The 20,456-nt window shown below is 42.4% G+C and overlaps 1 protein-coding gene and 1 non-coding gene across 2 annotated transcripts; both read right to left on the bottom strand.

Annotated features, from left to right (window-relative positions):
• Positions 1-5,694: 5,694 nt before the first annotated feature.
• On the bottom strand, positions 5,695-20,451 carry tcpd (T-complex protein 1 subunit delta). The gene is made up of 13 exons (NM_001140010.1): positions 20,177-20,451; positions 19,652-19,704; positions 19,467-19,556; positions 11,679-11,787; positions 11,262-11,526; positions 10,372-10,504; positions 10,048-10,187; positions 9,714-9,810; positions 9,485-9,595; positions 9,016-9,146; positions 6,735-6,969; positions 6,086-6,199; positions 5,695-5,873 (listed from the first exon to the last, which is right to left on the bottom strand). Exons 1-13 carry the CDS (start codon positions 20,286-20,288, stop codon positions 5,859-5,861), a joined length of 1,605 nt encoding a protein of 534 aa, NP_001133482.1. The 5' UTR covers positions 20,289-20,451; the 3' UTR covers positions 5,695-5,858.
• On the bottom strand, positions 8,783-8,900 carry LOC123739880 (small nucleolar RNA SNORA26). The gene has a single exon (XR_006767985.1). It is a non-coding gene; the product is annotated as a small nucleolar RNA SNORA26 (small nucleolar RNA).
• Positions 20,452-20,456: the final 5 nt, after the last annotated feature.

The following is a 20,456-nucleotide window of genomic DNA, read 5'->3' on the forward strand; positions in this document are numbered from 1 at the left end:
ACACATCTCAGGAGGGATTTTGTCCCACTCCTCTTTGCAGATCTTCTCCAAGTCATTAAGGTTTTGAGGCTGACGTTTGGCAACTCGAACCTTCAGCTCCCTCCACAGATTTTCTATGGGATTAAGGTCTGGAGACCGGCTAGGCCACTCCAGGACCTTAATGTGCTTCTTCTTGAGCCACTCCTTTGTTGCCTTGGCCGTGTGTTTTGGGTCATTGTCATGCTGGAATACCCATCCACGACCCATTTTCAATGCCCAGGCTGAGAGGAGGTTCTCACCCAAGATTTGACGGTACATGGCCCCGTCCATCGTTCCTTTGATGCAGTGAAGTTGTCCTGTCCCCTTAGCAGAAAAACACCCCCAAAGCATAATGTTTCCACCTCCATGTTTGACAGTGGAGATGGTGTTCTTGGGGTCATAGGCAGCATTCCTCCGCCTCCAAACACGGCGAGTTGAGTTGATGCCAAAGAGCTCCATTTTGGTCTCATCTGACCACAACACTTTCACCCAGTTGTCCTCTGAATCATTCAGATGTTCATTGGCAAACTTCAGACGGGCAGGGGGACCTTGCGGGCGCTGCAGGATTTCAGTCCTTCACGGCGTAGTGTGTTACCAAATGTTTTCTTGGTGACTATGGTCCCAGCTGCTTTGAGATCATTGACAAGATCCTCCCGTGTAGTTCTGGGCTGATTCCTCACCGTTCTTATTAGAGGTCGACCGATTAATCGGAATGGCCGATTAATTAGGGCCGATTTCAAGTTTTCATAACAATCGGTAATCGGTATTTTTGGCCACCGATTTGCCGATTTAAAAAAATATATGTTATTATTATTTTTATTTTTTTACACCTTTTATTTAACTAGGCAAGTCAGATTAAGAACACATTCTTATTTTCAATGACGGCCTAGGAACAGGGGTTAACTGCCTTGTTCAGGGGGGATTCAGGGATTCGTTTTTGCAACCTTCCGGTTACTAGTCCAACGCTCTAACCACCTGCCTTACATTGCACTCCACGAGGAGCTTGCATGGCAGGCTGACTACCTGTTACGTGAGGGCAGCAAGAAGCCAAGGTAAGTTGCTAGCTAGCATTAAACTTATCTTATATAAAACTATCAATCTTAACATAATCACTAGTTAACTACACATGGTTGATGATATTACTAGTTCATCTAACGTGTCTTATGTTGCTTATAAAAGATGCGGTGCCTGTCAATTTGTCATCGAATCACACCCTACTTCACCAAACAGGTGATGATTTAACAAGCGCATTCGCGAAAAAAGCACTGTCGTTGCACCAATGTACCAAACCATAAACATCAATGCCTTTCTTTAAAATCAATAAACAAGTATATATTTTTAAACCTGCATATTTAGTTAATATTGCCTGCTAACATGAAATTGTGTCACATCTCTAGCGTTCATTGCACGCAGAGTCAGGGTATATGCAACAGTTTGGGCCGCCTGGCTCGTTGCGAACTAATTTGCCAGAATTTTACGTAATTATGACATAACATTGAAGGTTGGGCAATGTAACAGGAATATTTAGACTTAGGGATGCCACCCGTTAGATAATACAGAATGGTTCTGTATTTCACTGAAAGAAAAAACGTTTTGTTTTCGAGATGATAGTTTCCGGATTCGACCATATTAATGACCTAAGGCTCGTATTTCTGTGTGTTATTATGTTATAATTAAGTCTATGATTTGATAGAGCAGTCTGACTGAGCGGTGGTAGGAACCAGCAGGCTCGTAAGCATTCATTCAAAACAGCACTTCCGTGCGTTTTGCCAGCAGCCCTTCGCAATGCATTGCGCTGTTTATGACTTCAAGCCTATCAACTCCCAAGATTAGGATGGTGTAACTGATGTGAAATGGCCAGCTAGTTAGCGGGTGCGCGCTAATATCGTTTCAAACGTCACTCGCTCTGAGACTTGGAGTGGTTGTTCCCCTTGCTCTGCATGGGTAACGCTGCTTCGAGGGTGGCTGTTGTCGATGTGTTCCTGGTTCAATCCCAGGTAGGAGCGAGGAGAGGGACGGAAGCTATACTGTTACACTGGCAATACTAAAGTGCCTATAAGAACATCCAATAGTCAAAGGTATATGAAATACAAATCGTATAGAGAGAAATAGTCTTATAATTCCTATAATAACTACAACCTAAAACTTCTTACCTGGGAATATTGAAGACTCATGTTAAAAGGAACCACCAGCCTTCATATGTTCTCATGTTCTGAGCAAGGAAATTAAACGTTAGCTTTTTTACATGGCACATATTGCACTTTTACTTTCTTCTCCAACACTTTGTTTTTGCATTATTTAAACCAAATTAAACCTGTTTCCTTATTTATTTGAGGCTAAATTGATTTTATTGATGTATTATATTAAGTTAAAATAAGTGTTCATTCAGTATTGTTGTAATTGTCATTATTGCAAATAAATAAATGTAAAAAATTGTCTTAATCGGCATCGGATTTTTTTGGTCCTCCAATAATCGGTATCGGCGTTGACAAATCATAATCAGTCGACCTCTAGTTCTTATGATCATTGGAACTCCACGAGGTGAGATCTTGCATGGAGCCCCAGGCCGAGGGAGATTGACAGTTATTTTGTGTTTCTTCCATTTGCGAATAATCGCACCAACTGTTGTCACCTTCTCACCAAGCTGCTTGGCGATGGTCTTGTAGCCCATTCCAGCCTTGTGTAGGTCTACAATCTTGTCCCTGACATCCTTGGAGAGCTCTTTGGTCTTGGCCATGGTGGAGAGTTTGGAATCTGATTGATTGATTGCTTCTGTGGACAGGTAGGTGTCTTTTATACAGGTAACAAACTGAGATTAGGAGCACTCCCTTTAAGAGTGTGCTCCTAATCTCAGCTCATTGCCTGTATAAAAGACACCTGGGTGCCAGAAATCTTTGATGGATGGGGAGTAAAATACTTATTTCCCTCATTAAAATGCAAATCAATTTATAACATTTTTCACATGTGTTTTTCTGGATATTTTTGTTGTTATTCTGTCTCTCACTGTTCAAATAAACCTACCATTAAAATTATAGACTGATCATTTCTTTGTCAGTGGGAAAACGTACAAAATCAGCAGGGGATAAAATACTTTTCCCCCCCTCACTGTACTAGTGGAAATAATTTCAGATAAAAGTAAGCTACAGACATTCTAAGAGATAAAAACTATCAGGAAGAGAATATATATTTTTAAAAACTCATTAAAAAAGAGGCACAATCTCTAAGCCAAAGAGATTTGCGGCTGAAATGTTTCAAAATATATGATGTACCAAAATATATGAATGGATCTTTACAGGATATGTTATGGCCGGCTGGGCCACCTCAGGATTAGGAGGGGAATTTCCCAAGCGATGAGAGGCACTAATATTTTTTGGTGGCCCACTACAATAGGAGGATGGGGAACGGGGAGAGAGTGGCGATACCATGGCTCGTTTATTCCAAGCAAAACGATGCAGCCTTCTGTTTTAGCTGCAAATCTTTTTCACACCAGGGACTGGAAGAATCTGTGCCACCTCATCAGTTCGCATGAGAAGTCGCATGACCGCCTAGACAGTTTCCAGAGGTGGAAGGAACTGCAGATCAGGCCGGTGTCCAAGCAAACTATCGATGCCCAAGCCCAACGGGCTATTGACGGAGATACTCTCCATTTGCAGCAGATGCTGCAGAAGCTCATAGCTCTGTTAATAACCACCCAGAATATTGCGCTACGTGGGACCACGGACAGGCTGAACGAGCCAAATAATGGGAACTTACTGAAGTTTGTGGAAATGCTGGGTATCTTTGATTTGATTTCAGGACCGTGGACAGAAAACATCGCTGACTGCAATGCAGCACCACAGCAGAGGAGAGGCCACTAGGCGGGCCACGAAATGAAGAAATGCTGAAAATGATGGACAATCAAAATTGGCATGTAAATAAACAAAAGTCATTAAGGCTGGGTCATTGACAGAAAACTTATTGCAATCTTATCCAGCAAAACGAGGCCCGCTATGCATTTATGAAAGCACTTGTTTCCAAAGCTCAAACGATCTCACTCTTTTTACAGTTCTACAGGAATATTAAATTATATGTTAACGTGTTATTTCTATTGTAATTGTAACAATTGTGAGTTTGTGCAATGTGTCATTATTAGTAAGAGGCTCTGTTTCCTACTATAGGCAGCTGGCTGCATAGTGATTGCAACATAGTAACTCTCCGATGCAGGGGTTTAAGTACAATTCCTTTCTGCCCAGTAAGGGACCTCCTGTATTTGCACGCGAGGTAACTTTTGAAAGTGCCATCCTTACATTCCTAAGGATGTTTAAGATGAAATTATTTGCAAACAGCAATTTATTTAATTTTTTTATTTCACCTTTATTTAACTAGGCATGTCAGCATTGCAAACAAGACACTGGTTTGATGTTGGAGAAATATGTTAAGAATGCCTATTCATCTGTCCATTCTTCCCTGGAACTTCTATTTTCATTACCCTCCTTTCTTTTGAGACGTTTTCAGTCCAACATTTTATTTTGACTGCAAGATGTTTTTCCTCCAATCAATACACACAAAAATAAACAGAGACATTGATTATATCAATGTAATCATATTAGGCTATGTTATTGACATTTAACTGATTATATAACCTAACCAGATGTGTTAAAATGTTTAATTTGTAGTGTAGGCCTATGAATTGGGATGCTATTATGTTCTGTTCCTGACATTTAGCTGAGAATAATTTTTTTACTGGCCTTCTAGGCAGAGTTCCAAAGAAAAAGCCGCATCTTTCACTGGCCAATATTAATAAATTGTTTAAAATGGGTAAAAGAACACAGACAGTGGAGCAGTCTGGAAGGCCAGCATCCGGGAGTCGCCTCTTCACTGTTGACGTTGAGACTGGTGTTTTGCGGGTACCATTTAATGAAGCTGCCAGTTGAGGACTTGTGAGGCGTCTGTTTCTCAAACTAGACACCGATGTCCTTGTCCTCTTGCTCAGTTGTGCACCAGGGCCTCCCACTACTCTGGTAAGAGCCAGTTTGCGCTGTTCTGTGAAGGGAGTGGTACACAGCGTTGTACAAGATCTTCAGTTTCTTGGCAATTTCTCACATGGAATAGCCTTCATTTCTCAGATCAAGAATAGTCTTACGTGTTTGAAGGAAGTTTTGTTTCTGGCCTTTGAGCCTGTAATCAAACTCACAAATGCTGAAGCTCCAGATACTAGTCTAAATTATAGTTTTATTAATTCTTTAAATCTGCACAACATTTTTCAGCTGTGCTAACAAGGGTTTTGTAATGATCAATTAGCCTTTTAAAATGATAAACTTGGATTAGCTAACAAAGTGCCATTGGAACAGGAGTGATGGTTGCTGATAATGGGCCTCCCATAAGCCTATGTAGATATTCAATTTAAAAAAAGCTGTTTCCAGCTACAAGTCATTTACAATGACTACACTATTTCTGATCAATTTGATGTTATTTTAAAATGGACAAAAACTATATATTTTTCTTTTCTTTCAAACAAGGTCATTTCTAAGTGACCCCAAACTTTTGAACGGTAGTGTATATGGGGAAAGTTGCCGTTAACACCATGCCTTTGGGGTCATGACACTAGCCTGAGATTTAAAGATGAACCGCTGGTCAGTGGGGTCGGTCACTGAGGGAGCCCAAGGAATAAGTACACAACAAAAACAAGACATGGAGTGTCAAAAAACAACTGTTTTATTAAATTACAGAATGCGTCAACTACAGAGGACTTCTGGACATACGGGTCTTAGCAAGCTGCCGGTCCTATGACTCCTTGTGGCACAAGCATGTGCAGTAACAGGCTGGGTTCTTGCTACATCCACAAATCTCCTCGTAACTCCTTATCGGGTGTTCACCTGCAAGAAAGGGGAACATCTTATTACCTTATAAGGACACAGTTTAAGTGAAAGGAGGGGGGGGGCTTTCAATTATTAGAGCAATTTATATAGTGTTGTGTGTTTTTTCTGCTGCTGTGTTCCATACTAAAATGGGTATACAAGATATAATGCAGGTTGAATGAGAGGGCAGATCTCCACTAGTGACACCAGAGGGTTGTCTGGTCTCTTACCACGTCGTCAATCTTGAGGATGCTGCGGACCGTCTCGGTGGCGAGGGTCAGAGCGCTGACAGACACCAGCAGAGGCTGCACCACCAGCTCTTCTAGAATGTTGGAGATACCGCCCTGAGAGAGGGAGAGGAATGGGGAAACGAGTCAATACCCTATTCCACATGATAGACAATCGCATATTTTACATTTACATTTTAGTCATTTAGCAGACGCTCTTATCCAGAGCGACTTACAGTCGTGATTGCATACATTTAATTACATGCATTTTTTGTTTTTGTACTGGCCCCCCGTGGGAATCGAACCCACAACCCTGGCGTTGCAAACACCATGCTCTACCAACTGAGCCACAGGAAAGCCCATCTGGTACGCAACTGCAGTAATGTAAATCTTAATGACAAACTGTCAAAATGGAGGTTCTGTATCGAGCTGGTGAATGGCTGGGCCACAAGAGACTAGTCAATGAATAGGCAAATAAGTTTACTGCGAGCACACCAGGACAATGAGGTGTTGTCAAGGCGTGACTCTAGCCTCACGAGACAAGTCACATTTGTTCTAAATCTGAATGTTCAACATTGCATCCTGAGAACCAACTATGGCAGGGTGAAGTATAAAACCAAACAGAATCTAGGAGAGCGTGGCAGGGCCGTACCTTGCGGACATTGATCCCGGCAGTCTTCTCGCCTTGGGCGTGCCTATTGCGGAGCTCTGTGACAGTGGAGATGGGGTTGAGGCCAGCGTTCTCGGCCAGTGTGGACGGCACCACCTCCAGGGCGTCTGCGTAGGCCCTCACGCAGTAAGCCTCCATGCCTGGCAGCGTGCGGGAGTACTCAGCCAGACGCAGGGCCAGCTCGATCTCAGGGGCGCCGCCACCGGCGATCAGAGCCCTGAGAGGGAGAGAAAAAAGGCATCAGTCAAGGGAAAGAGATTCTACAAAAATGACTTATGCTCCATTCTGATGTTAAACTAGTGACAGCAAATATCAATTAGGCTGTAGTAGAGCTGGGCGATATGGACAAAAATCCATATTGCAATAAATTGACTTAATATGCTAACAATAAATGTACAACATTATGTGAACCATAGTTTGTATTACCCCTATAAAACTGATAGTTTAAACGTTGTAGCATTTTTGGTTTATCATCCCAGCTCTAGGGTATAGTGCAAACATATCCTACATTTTCAGATAGGTGCAGATTGAGTGAAGGATACGGGATTGAGATGCACCCCACCAATATATAGAACCATTCAAAAGTTTAGACACCTACTCATTTGAGAGTCAATTTAGTTTTACTATTTTCTACATTGTAGAATACTGAAGACATCAAAACTATGAAATAACACATATGGAATCATGTAGTAACCAAAATAGTGAATCAAATGGAAGTGTGTTGGGTCATTGTCCTGTTGAAAAACAAATGATACACCATCCCATCTGGTTTGGGCTAACGCTGCAGAATGCTGTGGTAGCCATGCTGGTGAAGTGTTCTAAATAAAATCACTGAGTGTCACCTGCAAAGCACCCCAACACCACCTCCATGCTTCACAGTGGGAACCACACATGCAGAGATCATCCTTTCACCTACTCTGCGTCTCACAAAGACACGGCGGTTGGAACCAAAAACCTAAAATTTGGACTCAGACCAAAGGACAGATTTCCACCGGTCTAATGTCCATTGCTCGTGTTTCTTGGCCCAAGCAAGTCTCTTCTTATTGATGTCCTTTTAGTTTCTTTGCAGCAATTCATCTATGATGGCCTGATTCACAGTCTCCTCTGAACAGTTGATGTTGAGATGTGTCTGTTACTTGAACTCTGTGAAGCATTTATTTGGGCTGCAATTTCTGAGGCTGGTAACGCTAATGAACTTATCCTCTGCAGCAGAGGTAACTCTGGGTCTTCCTTTCCTGTGCCGGTACTCATGAGAGCCAGTTTCATCATAGCGCTTGATGTTTTTTGCGACTGCACTTGAAGAAACGTTCAAAGTTCTTGAAATTATCTACATTGACTGACCTTAAAGTAATGGTGGACTGTCGTCTCCCTTTGCTTATTTGAGCTGTTCTTGCCATAATATGGACTTTTTTCTTCTGTTTACCACCCCTACCTTGTCACAACACAACTGATTGGCTCAAACGCATTAAGGAAAGAAATTCCACAAATTAACTTTTAAAACAAGGCACACCTGTTAATTGAAATGCATTCCAGGTGACTACCTCATTAAACTGGTTGAGAGAATCCCAAGAGTGTGCAAACCTGTCATGGCAAAGGGTGGCTACTTTGTTAAACAAAAAAATGATATTAAGAAACACTTTCTTGGTTACTAGATGATTCCATGTGTTATTTCATATTTGATGTCTTCACTATTATTCTACTATGTAAAAAATTGTAAAAATAAAGAACCCTTGAGTCCAAACTTCTGAATGGTACTGTACATAAGTTACCCAAACAAGGAATTTAATGACTGCATAGAAAATAGTTTATTGCAAATGACTGGTAAGCTGGTAGATACTTTGGTGCCCCCCTCCCCTCCTGTTATAAAAATGCGGCATTTTAGATCTGACAAAATGGTTGATATCAAAACAGAAATATCAATGTTTGGTTTCAAGATCTATTGGGATCACAAGGTCTGTTAAGCTGTTTAAAAAGGACAAAATGCACATCCATCACAGCCATTTTAGGTGTATTTGCAGTCCTTCAGAGTAGTATGTTCCTCTCAACAGGTCCAGAGCCAGGGGTGAAGTCCCTGGCCCAGGTTGAAGAGAGGGTTGCTCTGTCCCCCGGAAATGGCCACTTGTGACACAGACAGCAACGAGTGGGCAAAGCTTAGAGGGACTTGTGCTTACTTTTCTATGTAATTATTCCACATCGTCACTGCATGCATCTAGAGAGGCCATTGTTGCTCAGACAGCTGACCAGAGTGGCTGCAGTACCATACCTCTTCTTCACCAGACAGCGGATGACACACAGAGCGTCGTGGATGGAGCGCTCCGCCTCCTCGATCACCAGCTTGTTGGATCCGCGCACCACGATGCTCACCGTCTTACCGGGGCTGGTGCAGCCTGTGATCTATGGAGGGGAACAGGCCAGATAGAAACAGCATTAATTGACTTTCAATGGGAAATGGCAATCAGACGCATGCCAAAGTCATCTTAGAATAAGCTTTTCTAAAACATTCAAAACGATATTACAATTAACATTTACAGCAAAGAACTTTAATTTTTCCATTCATGGAGGTTGGAATACACAGGCTACATGCAATGCCTACCACAACACATTCCAAGGGTATTGTCATTAGAATAAGAGTCTTTTCTTGCATAGATGTGATAGCAGCAAGAAAGCAGTCTCGTATCCAAGCCTGGGAGAGTTTGAGCCAGATTGAGATTAGTTAAAGTGAATTAGCATACCTTGACCAGCTTGCCAGAGCCATCCAGGCTGACCTCCTCTGCCAGCTCAGCGGTGCCCATCATCTCGGGAAGGAACTGATCAATGTGGGCGATGGGCTTGGTGCCAATGGTCTGTAGGGGTGCAAGGTGGGGGGCAAAGTGAATTCAGATTCAAAAGTCAGCCTTTGGCTGTAACAGGATATCATGAACTACAAAGTAAAGACCAATAATGTTATTTTGTTTTTTAAACCTTGCAGATGAATTCAATGTCCTCCCTCTCAATCTCCTTCACCACCATGATCTTCATCTTGTTCAGGAAGTGGAGGGCCAAATCGCTCAGAGCATCTCTGAAAGAAGTACGGAACAATTTTTTTAACCATGTCATCCAGTGATCAAGATAGCATGCAGACACGAGGTCCACCTATGGGAAGAGTATAATATACAGAGGAACCCATGGTAACAGTGCTAATACTTGGCTTTCTGACTACACTCATAAATACATTTCTAGACATTGTGAGAGCAATTGGACAAAGTGATTCGATGACATTATGGTGATGATGTAACGTAATGCCACCGGGTGTTACCTGAGGATGGACTTCTGGATGAGCAGGACGTTGCAGCCCGCCTTCTTGATCTGTTTGACCAGGTTGAGGATGTAGGCACGCTCCTCGCGCAGCACACGGTCCATCTGGGCATAGTCCGACACCACTATCTGGTTGTCCATCTGGATTACGACATGAGGGACCAAAAATTATGAGACAGAATAACAAAACAATTGTAATAGAATGTGAAGATTGAGGGGTAAGAAAGGTAACAGATAAAATACTAGTCGTCCAACGTCACAGACATTGACGAACATGGAAACCAATTTCACCGAGACAAACAGTCAGCGATTGCGATGGACTTACGTCAGTTTTCGGCGGGGACAAGCAGAACTGGATGAGGGCGATCTTGGCCTTCTCCACACGGGACACGCTGGAGTTGACCACCTTCTGGGTCAGCACCAGGCCATCCACCAGCTCACAGTCATCAATGGTACCACTGCAGAGAAACACAGGTCATTATGGGTAGAACATCTGTCTAAGGGCAGCAGTTTCTACCTGGCTGATTCCAAACAAAGGTTCTTGACCATAAGGCAAAAGAAAAAAAAATGTAAAAGAAAAAAACTGCAATCATTTGCATTGTCGATTAAGATCAGTTTAATGTGTGTCCATCCATGCACAAGGATAAACACTCAAGTAGGACATCAGTATGGTTTTGTTGCAGATTACAAAATTACGTTTGTTGCAATAGCTTGTCAGAAGGTGACTGGCAGGGAAAGCAAAGTGGAGCCATTCTGCTAATTGACCGCCTGAGATATATCTGGCACATCAGACATGTCCACGTCCCCACAGAGAGAGAACTGGGGAGTGAAAATGTGCCTATCCAAACTGACTTTCAACTGTAGGAAGCTGTCAAAAGCCTTAGGAAAGGTATGGTATTAGTACGACACTGATCCTAGATTAGCAGCCTACGGTCTACTGCTGGATCATGTTCATTACGCACCTAATGGCAGAAAAGGAACTGCAAAACGGAGGAACAATCTGGACTTTTCCAGTAAGAAAAGCACATTTTCTGTTGCAAAATGTTTTAACATTTCCTGTTGCGTGCCCTAATGAACATGACCCAGAAGTCAAAACGTCAAACAACCCTGTTTGTAATCCTAACATTTTAGTCCTTTAGCAGACGTTCCTATCCAGAACAATTTACAGTACTGAGTGCATGATCTGGACCCACCAGCCTTCCCCTCCCTCCTCACCCCAGCTTCTTGACAATGTGGATATCGTGCAGGTCCACGCCGGTGGCGGTGGCCGGGTCGATGACGCGCATCACGGCGTCCACGCTCATGGGCGCTAGCAGACTGGAGTACTGCGACACCACCTTGGAGCACAGAGAGGTGGTGGCGCTGTTCAGCAGTGTCTCACGGTCGCTCAGGAGCACCGGCTGGCTCATGCCCGTCAGCACCTCGACGCCCTTGTCCACCGCCTTCTGGAACGACTCAGAGATAGTGGTTGGGTGGATACCTGGTGGATAAGCAGAGGACAGGCAGTTAGTATTAAAGCTTTAGGCAGCAGGGACTCAGAACAGATTCTGGTCTAGGAGTTCATGTAATCCAGTGGTCAGCAAACCTGGTCCTGGAGATCATCAACGATGCCATTGGTACCACGTCACTTACCCTTCTGAAGCAACTTGCCGCATGCGTCAAGCAGGGCACCAGCAATCACCACCACCGAGGTTGTGCCGTCACCAGCCTCAATATCCTGTGCTTTGGACAGCTCCACCATCTGAAAGACAAACAGGCAAAACACAGCGTCAAACTCCTGACATTGGTGATCTCTTAAAGGGACAGAAGCTAGAGAGGAAAGTCCCCAAAGGTGCCTTTCAGAAATAACCTTCAAGAAATGTTGAATAATAGCTCAAATGACAGTCCCTTGCCAGATGTTCAAATCAAATTTTATTGGTCACATAAAACACATTGCGAGTGTAGCGAAATGCTTGTGTTCCTAGCGCCAACAGTGCTGTAGTATCTAACAATTCACACAAATCTTAAAAGTAAAAACGGAATTAATATATATTAGGAAGAGCAATGTCTGAGTGGCATTGACTAAAACACAGAATACATACGAAATGAGTAAAGCAGTATGTAAACATTAGTGACTAGTGCGCTGCAGTATTTTCTCTCCTGTGTTACTTCAAACATTTCGCTACAACATCTATGTGACCAAAACAAATTTGATTATTAAAAGTGGCTAGTGATTCCATGTCTACAGTGCATTCGAGAAGTATTCAGACTAGTGATGCACTTAATTTTAGCACCCTTTAAGGCATTCTAGTACAGTTACACGTACGGACGCAGCGGTCTAACACCGAACCCAAACCGGCTGCGCACGTGTGCCATCGGGCATAAATTTATTTTGTCCCACTCCACCAAACGCAGGTTAAAATATCAAAACAAACTCTGAACCAATGACATTAATTTGGGGACCGGTCGAAAAGCATTAAACGTGTATGGCAATTTAGCTAGTTAGCTTGCACTTGCTAGCCAATGTGTCCTATTTAGCTAGCTTGCTGTTGCTAGCTAATTTGTCCTGGGATATAAACATTGAGTTGTTATTTTACCTGAAATGCACAAGGTCCTCTACTCCGACAATTAATCCACACATAAAACGGTCAACTGAATCGTTTCTGGTCATCTCTCCTCCTTCCAGGCTTTTTCATCTTTGAGCTTATATGGTGATTGGCATCTACACTTTCATAGTATTACCACACGACCGGCAAAACAGTTCGTCTTTCAATCACCCACGTGGATATAACCAATGAGGAAATGGCACGTGGGTACCTGCTTCTATAAACCAATGAGATGGGAGAGGCAGGACTTGCAGCGCGATCTGCTTCAGAAATAGGAATGACTTCTATTTCAACCCTCGGCAACGCAGACGCTCGTTGGTGCGCGCGAGCAGTGTGGGTGCAATAATTGAATAACATATTCCTCAATTTATTTTTGCAACGCTCGTACATGCGACGCAGGCGGTGTAGTCAGGGTATAGAAGGCACTGCATCACATCCGGCCATGATTGGGAGTCCCATAGCGCAGGGCACAATTTGCCCAGCGTCGCCCGGATTTGGCAGTCATTATAAATAAGAATTTGTTCTTATCCGACTTCCCAGTTAAATAAAAGGTCACACACACACACAAACAACGTTATTTTGTTGGCATTTACGTAGGTCCCCATTACCAGTAAAACATTTGAAAACAGATTTCTTTCACTTACTGGCCGTTTCGTTGTTCAGCCGTTTCATTCTCAACCAGGATTTATACTGAACGTCGTTTGGGTCAATGCGTGTCAAACAAGATCATATTTAACGTCAAATAAGCTTGTTGAGCAATCAGGACCTGAATATGACTGCATGTCACAATTTAAAGCATACATTGTTTTTTATGTAGTTAACACACTATCACTCATATTTCATGCGTCACAGCGATTCATCGATACGTATGCCATGATGCTGGTGAAGTTGTCTCGCGCACCTACAGTGCTGGTCATAAAAAAAAAAATAAAAGCTAGCTAGCTCATGGACGCAAACAATGTTCTTCCCCAAAAACATAGCAAAACGACATTGTTTGTCGCTATAGTTAGCTAGCTAAAAATAACCCTAATTTATAAAGACAGTTCTTAATTAATGGTGATCGGACCCATCTATGTGAAGCTAGCCACAATAAGGATTAGCAACAAGTGGACTTTGTGGTTAGCCTTCAAAATAAAAGTATGGCATAATTCTATTTGCATCACTGTCAAATCCAAGATGGTAGCCAATCAGTCTGTCCGTTTGTATGTCTGATCTTTGAGAGGAGTTACGTTTTAATGACCCTGATCACAGAAGCAAATAATTGATGTGAAGGTGGATGCTGTATATAACAACTATTATTTTTAGATCTGTCTATTTTACTTGTACAAAGATTTCGGATTGAGAAGGCCTTTATTTTTTTCTACACCTTTCTGGATTTGGAGCTCGCCGAGTCAGGAGCGTCTGTCTGCACGCAAGGCCTGCTGCGCGAGCACAGGTGCACACTGAAGGCTAGGAGATATTGGATTGGAAAACCTAATGTACCGTGCGAAAATCTACGTTGTTCTACACAACGTCTACGGGTCGTTGCACAGCTGTGCTGAAATACCTCTAAAACCGGCATTGTATCTGTTACTGTGCCTGCTCTTTACTCAATGCCATCCAAGATTAAATAGGCTGAATTAATTAACGCCGCCTTATGCCCTACAATTTGCAAACACTCCGAGACCATCATGGCAATACCACCAGGAACTCGTCTCTCTGCAATTACATTTGTACCCCTCAAACGCAACTGGACCTACACTTGATGGCATACTTCCAAAATCTCAAACTATTGAATGACTTTTTATCTGTGTCGAAAGACTCGTTCGTTTTATTAACTGACATTGGTGCTGGCTCCACCAAGTCCTCACGCATTGGGCAACAGATATATTGTTATGCTTTTATTGTTGATCTCTGGTAATGTGGGCCGGTAGATACCATGCAATCTCTACCCACTCATGATTTTAAAAACAGAGCAGGTTTTGGCCTCTTGAATGTTAATGTCAGAAGTCTATTTCCAAAAATAGACATGATTACAATATGGGCTAAAAGGACAAATGCAGACGGAATGTTTTTTTCAGAAACTTGGCTAAAGAAATGTGTTAAATAACTTGATTTCTATCGATGGGTACATGGTTTTTAGAACGGATCGGATGAGTAGAGGAGGAGGGGTTGCAAGTTATGTGATATCCGAGTTTAACACCTCGGAAATTCCCCTTGATTACCAAAGCTAAACACTTTGAATGGCTTGCGGTTAAAGTGACCTTATATAAGGACTCCCACATCACTGTAGTCGGCTGTGACAGACAGCCCTTGGCGTCGGGGGACGCACTTAACTCTTCCGATGTCCTGCACAAGCTAAATGACTCAATGCAATATTTTAGGAGATTTGAACTGGGACATGCTTACATCTGTATCAGACTCTTACATTAACTGACTGAATCTCGCTCAATTAAATGTGCCTACAAGACCGAATCCCAGAGCACCTAACAAATCAACGCCATTGGACATTCTAACGAATACCTCTCACAAATGCACAACGACTGGGATTTCAGTAATCACTACGCAATTACTTGTGTTGGATATACCAACAACAAAAAAATGACCAAAGCAAAATTTTAAATTAAGCCATTTTAGACAGTTTGATGAGCAAGCGTTCTTACATGATCTGTATCATACTGTCAATATTAAGTCTGATTCCCGATGTTGACACTGCCTGGAACTATTTTTATATTAGTCGATTTGTGATAAGCATTAAGAATCAGTGGAAGGGACAATCCCTGGTTTTCAGATAACTTGGCAGAATTAATTAGAAAGAGAAATCTCTTGGGCTCAAGCTAAACATACAAATGTTCCTGTTGACTGGGCCTCCTTCAGAGCACTAAGAAACAAATGCACAGGACTGATCAGGAAGTCCAAATCAGATTACTATTTAAAATACAGTCACAGAGAACCTAAACAACCCTACCAAGTTCTGGAAGCTAATCAAATCAGTGGCAGGTTCTAATGTATCCTCTGGCCTTCCTGACCATTTAATGATGGATTCTAATGAAGTGAAGGATAAAGCCCATATTGTAGGGATTTTTAACAAGCACTTCACATCTGCTGGTTCAGTTTTTGATAATAGTGGGGCCCAGGCCTCGAATGTAAGCTCTGTTACAGTCAACTATGATATAGGCCCTCGTGAATCATTTTAACTTTGAGCCTGTTTGTTATACTATGGTCTATAATGCACTAAAGGCTATAGACACTAAAAAGTCTGCAGGTCCAGACAACCTGGACCCCTACCTCTTAAAGATAGCAGCTGGTATTACTACTGAACCTGTGGCTCACCTTTTCAACTTGTCGCGACCAATTCCATACCCATCATTTGGAAATCAGCTTATGTCCTCCCACTGCTAAAGGGTGGAGATCCCTCAGATACTAATAACTATCGTCCTATCTCCAAACTCCCTATCCTGGACAAAGTCTTTGAATCCCTAGTGAACTCAATTAAACTTCTTAATTGAAAAGAACATACTGAGCGGGGTTCAGTCTGGCTTTAGATCGGGGCACAGCACCACAACTGCAGCTATGGCAGCGGCAAATTACATCATTAATGCACTTGAAAAAAAAGCAACATTATGCTGCTCTGTTAGATAATAATCCACAAAGGCCTTCGATTCAGTTGACAATGAATTGTTGCTAGCTAGACTCAAACATTGGTCTCAGTGAAGGGGCAGTAAATTGGTTTAGGAACCGTCTTTGACAGAACACAATGGGAATATACTGACAATCACAAGTCTAGCTTTCTGGAGATTAATAGAGGTGTGCCCCAGGGTTCCAGTTTAGCTCCTGTGTTCTCAATTTTCATTAATGATTTGGGAAATGGGATGAACCAGCAAAGTCACATCTATATGCAGATGATAGTCATACACTACCGTTCATAAGTATGGGGTCACTTAGAAATGTCCTTATTTTTGAAAGAGGCAATTTATTTTGTCCATTAAAACATCAAATTGATCAGAAATAGTGTAGACATTGTTAATGTTGTAAATGACTATTGTAGCTGAAACAGCTGATTTTTAACAGAATATCTACATAGGCGTACAGAAACCCATTATCAGCAACCATCACTCCTGTGTTCCAATGGCACGTTGTTAGCTAATCCAAGTTTATCAATTTATAAAGGCTAATTGATCATTAAACCTTTTTTGCAATTATGTTAGCACAGCTGAAAACTGTTGTGCTAATTAAATAAGAAATACAACTGGCCTTAGACAACTTGAGTATCTGGAGAATTATTTTAATTTTTTTAAAGCAAACCGCAAATTCCACTATTGTGCCTAATCCTTGTGGCTAGCTTCACAACACATAACCCGGTCTGGGCGAGCCTCACTAGCCAGATGAAGCTAGCTGGCTGCTTATAATGTTAGCAATGGGTAACAGGGTTAAGTAGCTGGCTTGCTATTTATTTTCAATGGAAGTTCAATTTCAATAGGCAAACAACAAGTAGCAACCTAGATAATACTTACAAGGATTTCTAAATCATTGATAAGAATAAATGAAAATTAATGCAGTTCCTACTGGTCATTGTTTTCAGGCTGGTTGTATGGGTGCTTGCTAGGTAACAAGCTAAAGCTAATTAATCCAGAAGTTGCGGTTGAACAAACAATGCTTTATTACCAACGCGGTATTGTAAACATCGTTTGTGGCCGGTGTTTGCAGACTTCTGTACAGCTTTGACAGTGCTACTGTATATTTTTTGACATGCAAAGACCCAAACGGCATCCATAGTATGTATGTCGTAAAGCTAATAGCAGTGACGCTATTACTGTGTAACTCCGGTAGGGCAACATCTGAAAAACAGCGCACTTAGTGTGTACCGGTGCTTGACCAGTCGGTGAAAGCCAACATCACCCACGACAGAACGGTTGATTGTCAAGGGAAATTAATTCCATTATCTTGGTGTTAATGGATTTCGCCTTTCGAGTTGTTTCACTGAAATGGTATTACTCTTTCAAATGACTGCTCGACTTGTTGACTGCTCGATCCACACAGCAGACATTGTGGGCTAGTTTAGGAATGCCGTGTTGTACGTACAGTGCAAAATGTTACGTGGCGTCATTACATCATAGGTATGCACGACAGCTTTGACATTGGTTTTGCACATTGGCGTTCAACTAGAAAGTCAGCCGATACCGATGTTGGCATTTAACTAATATCGTCCGATTCAGATATGTATCGGATTCAAACCCCTTAACCTTTTCCACAATTTGACAAGTTACAATTTATTAAGGAGTTTTCCCTATCAATCTATACACAATACCCCATAATGACAAAGCAAAAACAAATTGTTGCAAATGTATTAGAAATAAACTGAAATACGACATTTCCATAACTATTCAAACCATTTTACTCAGTACTTTGTTGAAGCATCTTTGGCAGTGATTAGCCTTGAGTATGACGCTACAGGCTTAGAACACCTGTATTTGGTGAGTTTCTCCCATTCTTCTCTGCAGATCCTCTCAATCTCTGTCATCTTGAATGAGGAGCGTTGCTGCACAGCCATTTTCAGGTCTCTCCAGAGAAGTTCGATCGGGTTCAAGTCCAGGCTCTGGCACTCAAGGACATTGAGACTTGTCCCGAAGCCACTCCTACGTTGTCTTGGCTGTGTGCTTAGGGTCGTTGTCCTGTTGGAAGGTGAACCGTCGCCCCAGTCTGAGGTCCTGAGCGCTCTGGAGCAGGTTTTCATCAAGGATCTCTGTACTTTGCTCTGTTCATCATTGCCTTCCAGTCCCTGCCACTGAAAAACATGCCCATAGCATGATGCTGTCACGGTTTCCTCTAGACGTGACACTTGGCATTTAGGCCAAAGAGTTCAATCTTGGTTTCATCAGACCAGAGAATCTTGTTTCTCATGGTCTGAGTCTTTAGGTGCCTTTTGGACAACTAAGCGGGTTGTCATGTGCCTTTTACTGAGAAGTGTCTTCCGTCTACCCACTACCATAAAGGCCTGATTGGTGGTGCTGCAGAGATGGTTGTCCTTCTGGGAGGTTCTCCCATCTCCACAGAGGAACTCTAGAGCTCTGTCAGATGACCATTGGGTTCTTGGTCACCTCCCTGACTAAGGCCTTTCTCCCCCGATTGCTCAATTTGGCCAGGCAGCCAGCTCTAGGAAGAGTCTTGGTGGTGCCAAACTTCTTCCATTTAAGAATGATGAAGGCCACTGTGTTTTTGGGGACCTTCAATGCAGCAGAATTTGTGTTGGTACCTTTCCCCATATCTGTGCCTCGACACAATCCTGTCCCGGAGCTCTAACGACAATTCCTTCGACCTCATGGCTTGGTTTTTGCTTGGACATGCACTGTCAACTGTGGGACCTTATATAGACAGGTATATGCTTTTCCAAATCATGTCCAATTAATTTAATTTACAACAGGTGGACTCCAAGTTGTAGGAACATCTCATGGATGATCAAAGGAAACAGGATGCACCTGAAATTAATTTTGAGTATCATAGAAAAGGGTCTGAGTAAGGTATCCGTTTATTTTTTATAAATTTGCAGACATTTCTAAAAACCTGTTTTCGCTTTGTCATATGGGGAATTGTGTGTAGACTGCTGAAAACAAATATATTTAATCAATTATAGAATAAGGCTGTAACATAACAAAATGTGGAAAAAGTCAAATGGTCTGAATACTTTCTGAAGGCACTGTATGTATATAGAGCAGCAGCCTCTAAGGTGCAGGGTTGAGTAACCGGCTAGTGATGGCTAGAGCAGTAATGCAAATAAAATTGACAAAGAGGCCCAACAATTGTAGAGGACAGCACAGAAACTTGAACATATCCCCAGGTCCTTTCTCTTGAACCTTACCATCTTGGCTGCAGGGTGCAGCACCTGCATCTGTTTCAGGATGGTGGCCCCGTCATTTGTGATGGTCACGTCACCCTTCCCATCCTGAATCTGTAAGAATCAATTCCTCTTTTAGTTACAGACAAAATGACCAAACCTTGAGAGATGGTGTTGAGAAGTTGATGTAAATGGTTACATTTAATTACCATTTTGTCCATGCCCTTAGGGCCAAGGCTGGTTCTGATGCATTCAGCGACAGCTGTCAACCCCCAAAAAAGTGTTACTTTCACAAAGAAGACCTACCCATCTAACAGTAGGATACATTCATTAGACAATGTTTACTGCTTGACTACTGAGGCAGACAAGCGCACACATGCATGTTCATGACAGCTCATTTGGTCAATTCTTGGTCCCAACAAAACTAAGTCACTGATGGCTAGTTAGCTAGTGCACTAATGTCGATCACAATAGTGTTTGGGGCTGCATGAACGATGTAAAGAATAATGATTTGCTCTGTAACAGATTCTTGTGGAGTCATGCTAGCTAACTGGGTACCAACTTGTGGCTAACGGTTACACTGCCCATACTGAGCCAGCAGTAGCATCCATTCATTAGCAAAGGGAGTGTCGCAGCAGCTGATGCTATGGAAACTCACTGTAGCAAACAACCGTCAGGGCCAGGGTCAGTTATTCGTCCAACAATGCAATACGAATGCTGTATTTGTAGTTTACCTTTTCCTGCTGAGATGTTACTGAACCGAATCTGTGCTGGCTTGTCACGGTCTACATATGCCCCTCGTCCTTTGTTTTTCATCCCACCATTTGGCATCTTTGGTGCAGCCATTGCTTATTTTCGTCGGAAGATTTTACTGAAATACTTATGATGGGAACAGCTGTACCCCAAAACACAGAAACGGCTGCTCGACTTCAGATGGGTTGAGATTCGGATTTATCTCCCGCTCTGACTAGAACCTTCCAAAGCCACCGGTTTCGACTCTTGTAGAAAAAGGAC

The sequence above is a fragment of the Salmo salar genome, chromosome ssa02 (genome assembly GCF_905237065.1).
Source record: "Salmo salar chromosome ssa02, Ssal_v3.1, whole genome shotgun sequence".
In the NCBI taxonomy this organism is placed as follows: domain Eukaryota; kingdom Metazoa; phylum Chordata; class Actinopteri; order Salmoniformes; family Salmonidae; genus Salmo; species Salmo salar.

Excerpts from the sequence above, each read along its gene's own strand:
- tcpd (NM_001140010.1), bottom strand. The coding sequence starts at position 20,288 with ATGGCTGCACCAAAGATGCCAAATGGTGGGATGAAAAACAAAGGACGA. Across the intron at positions 10,505-11,261 it reads CACATTGTCAAGAAGCTGGG|TGGTACCATTGATGACTGTG; the intron begins GTGAGGAGGGAG and ends GTTTCTCTGCAG. Across the intron at positions 6,970-9,015 it reads CGCTGTCTGGTGAAGAAGAG|GGCTCTGATCGCCGGTGGCG; the intron begins GTATGGTACTGC and ends TCTCCCTCTCAG.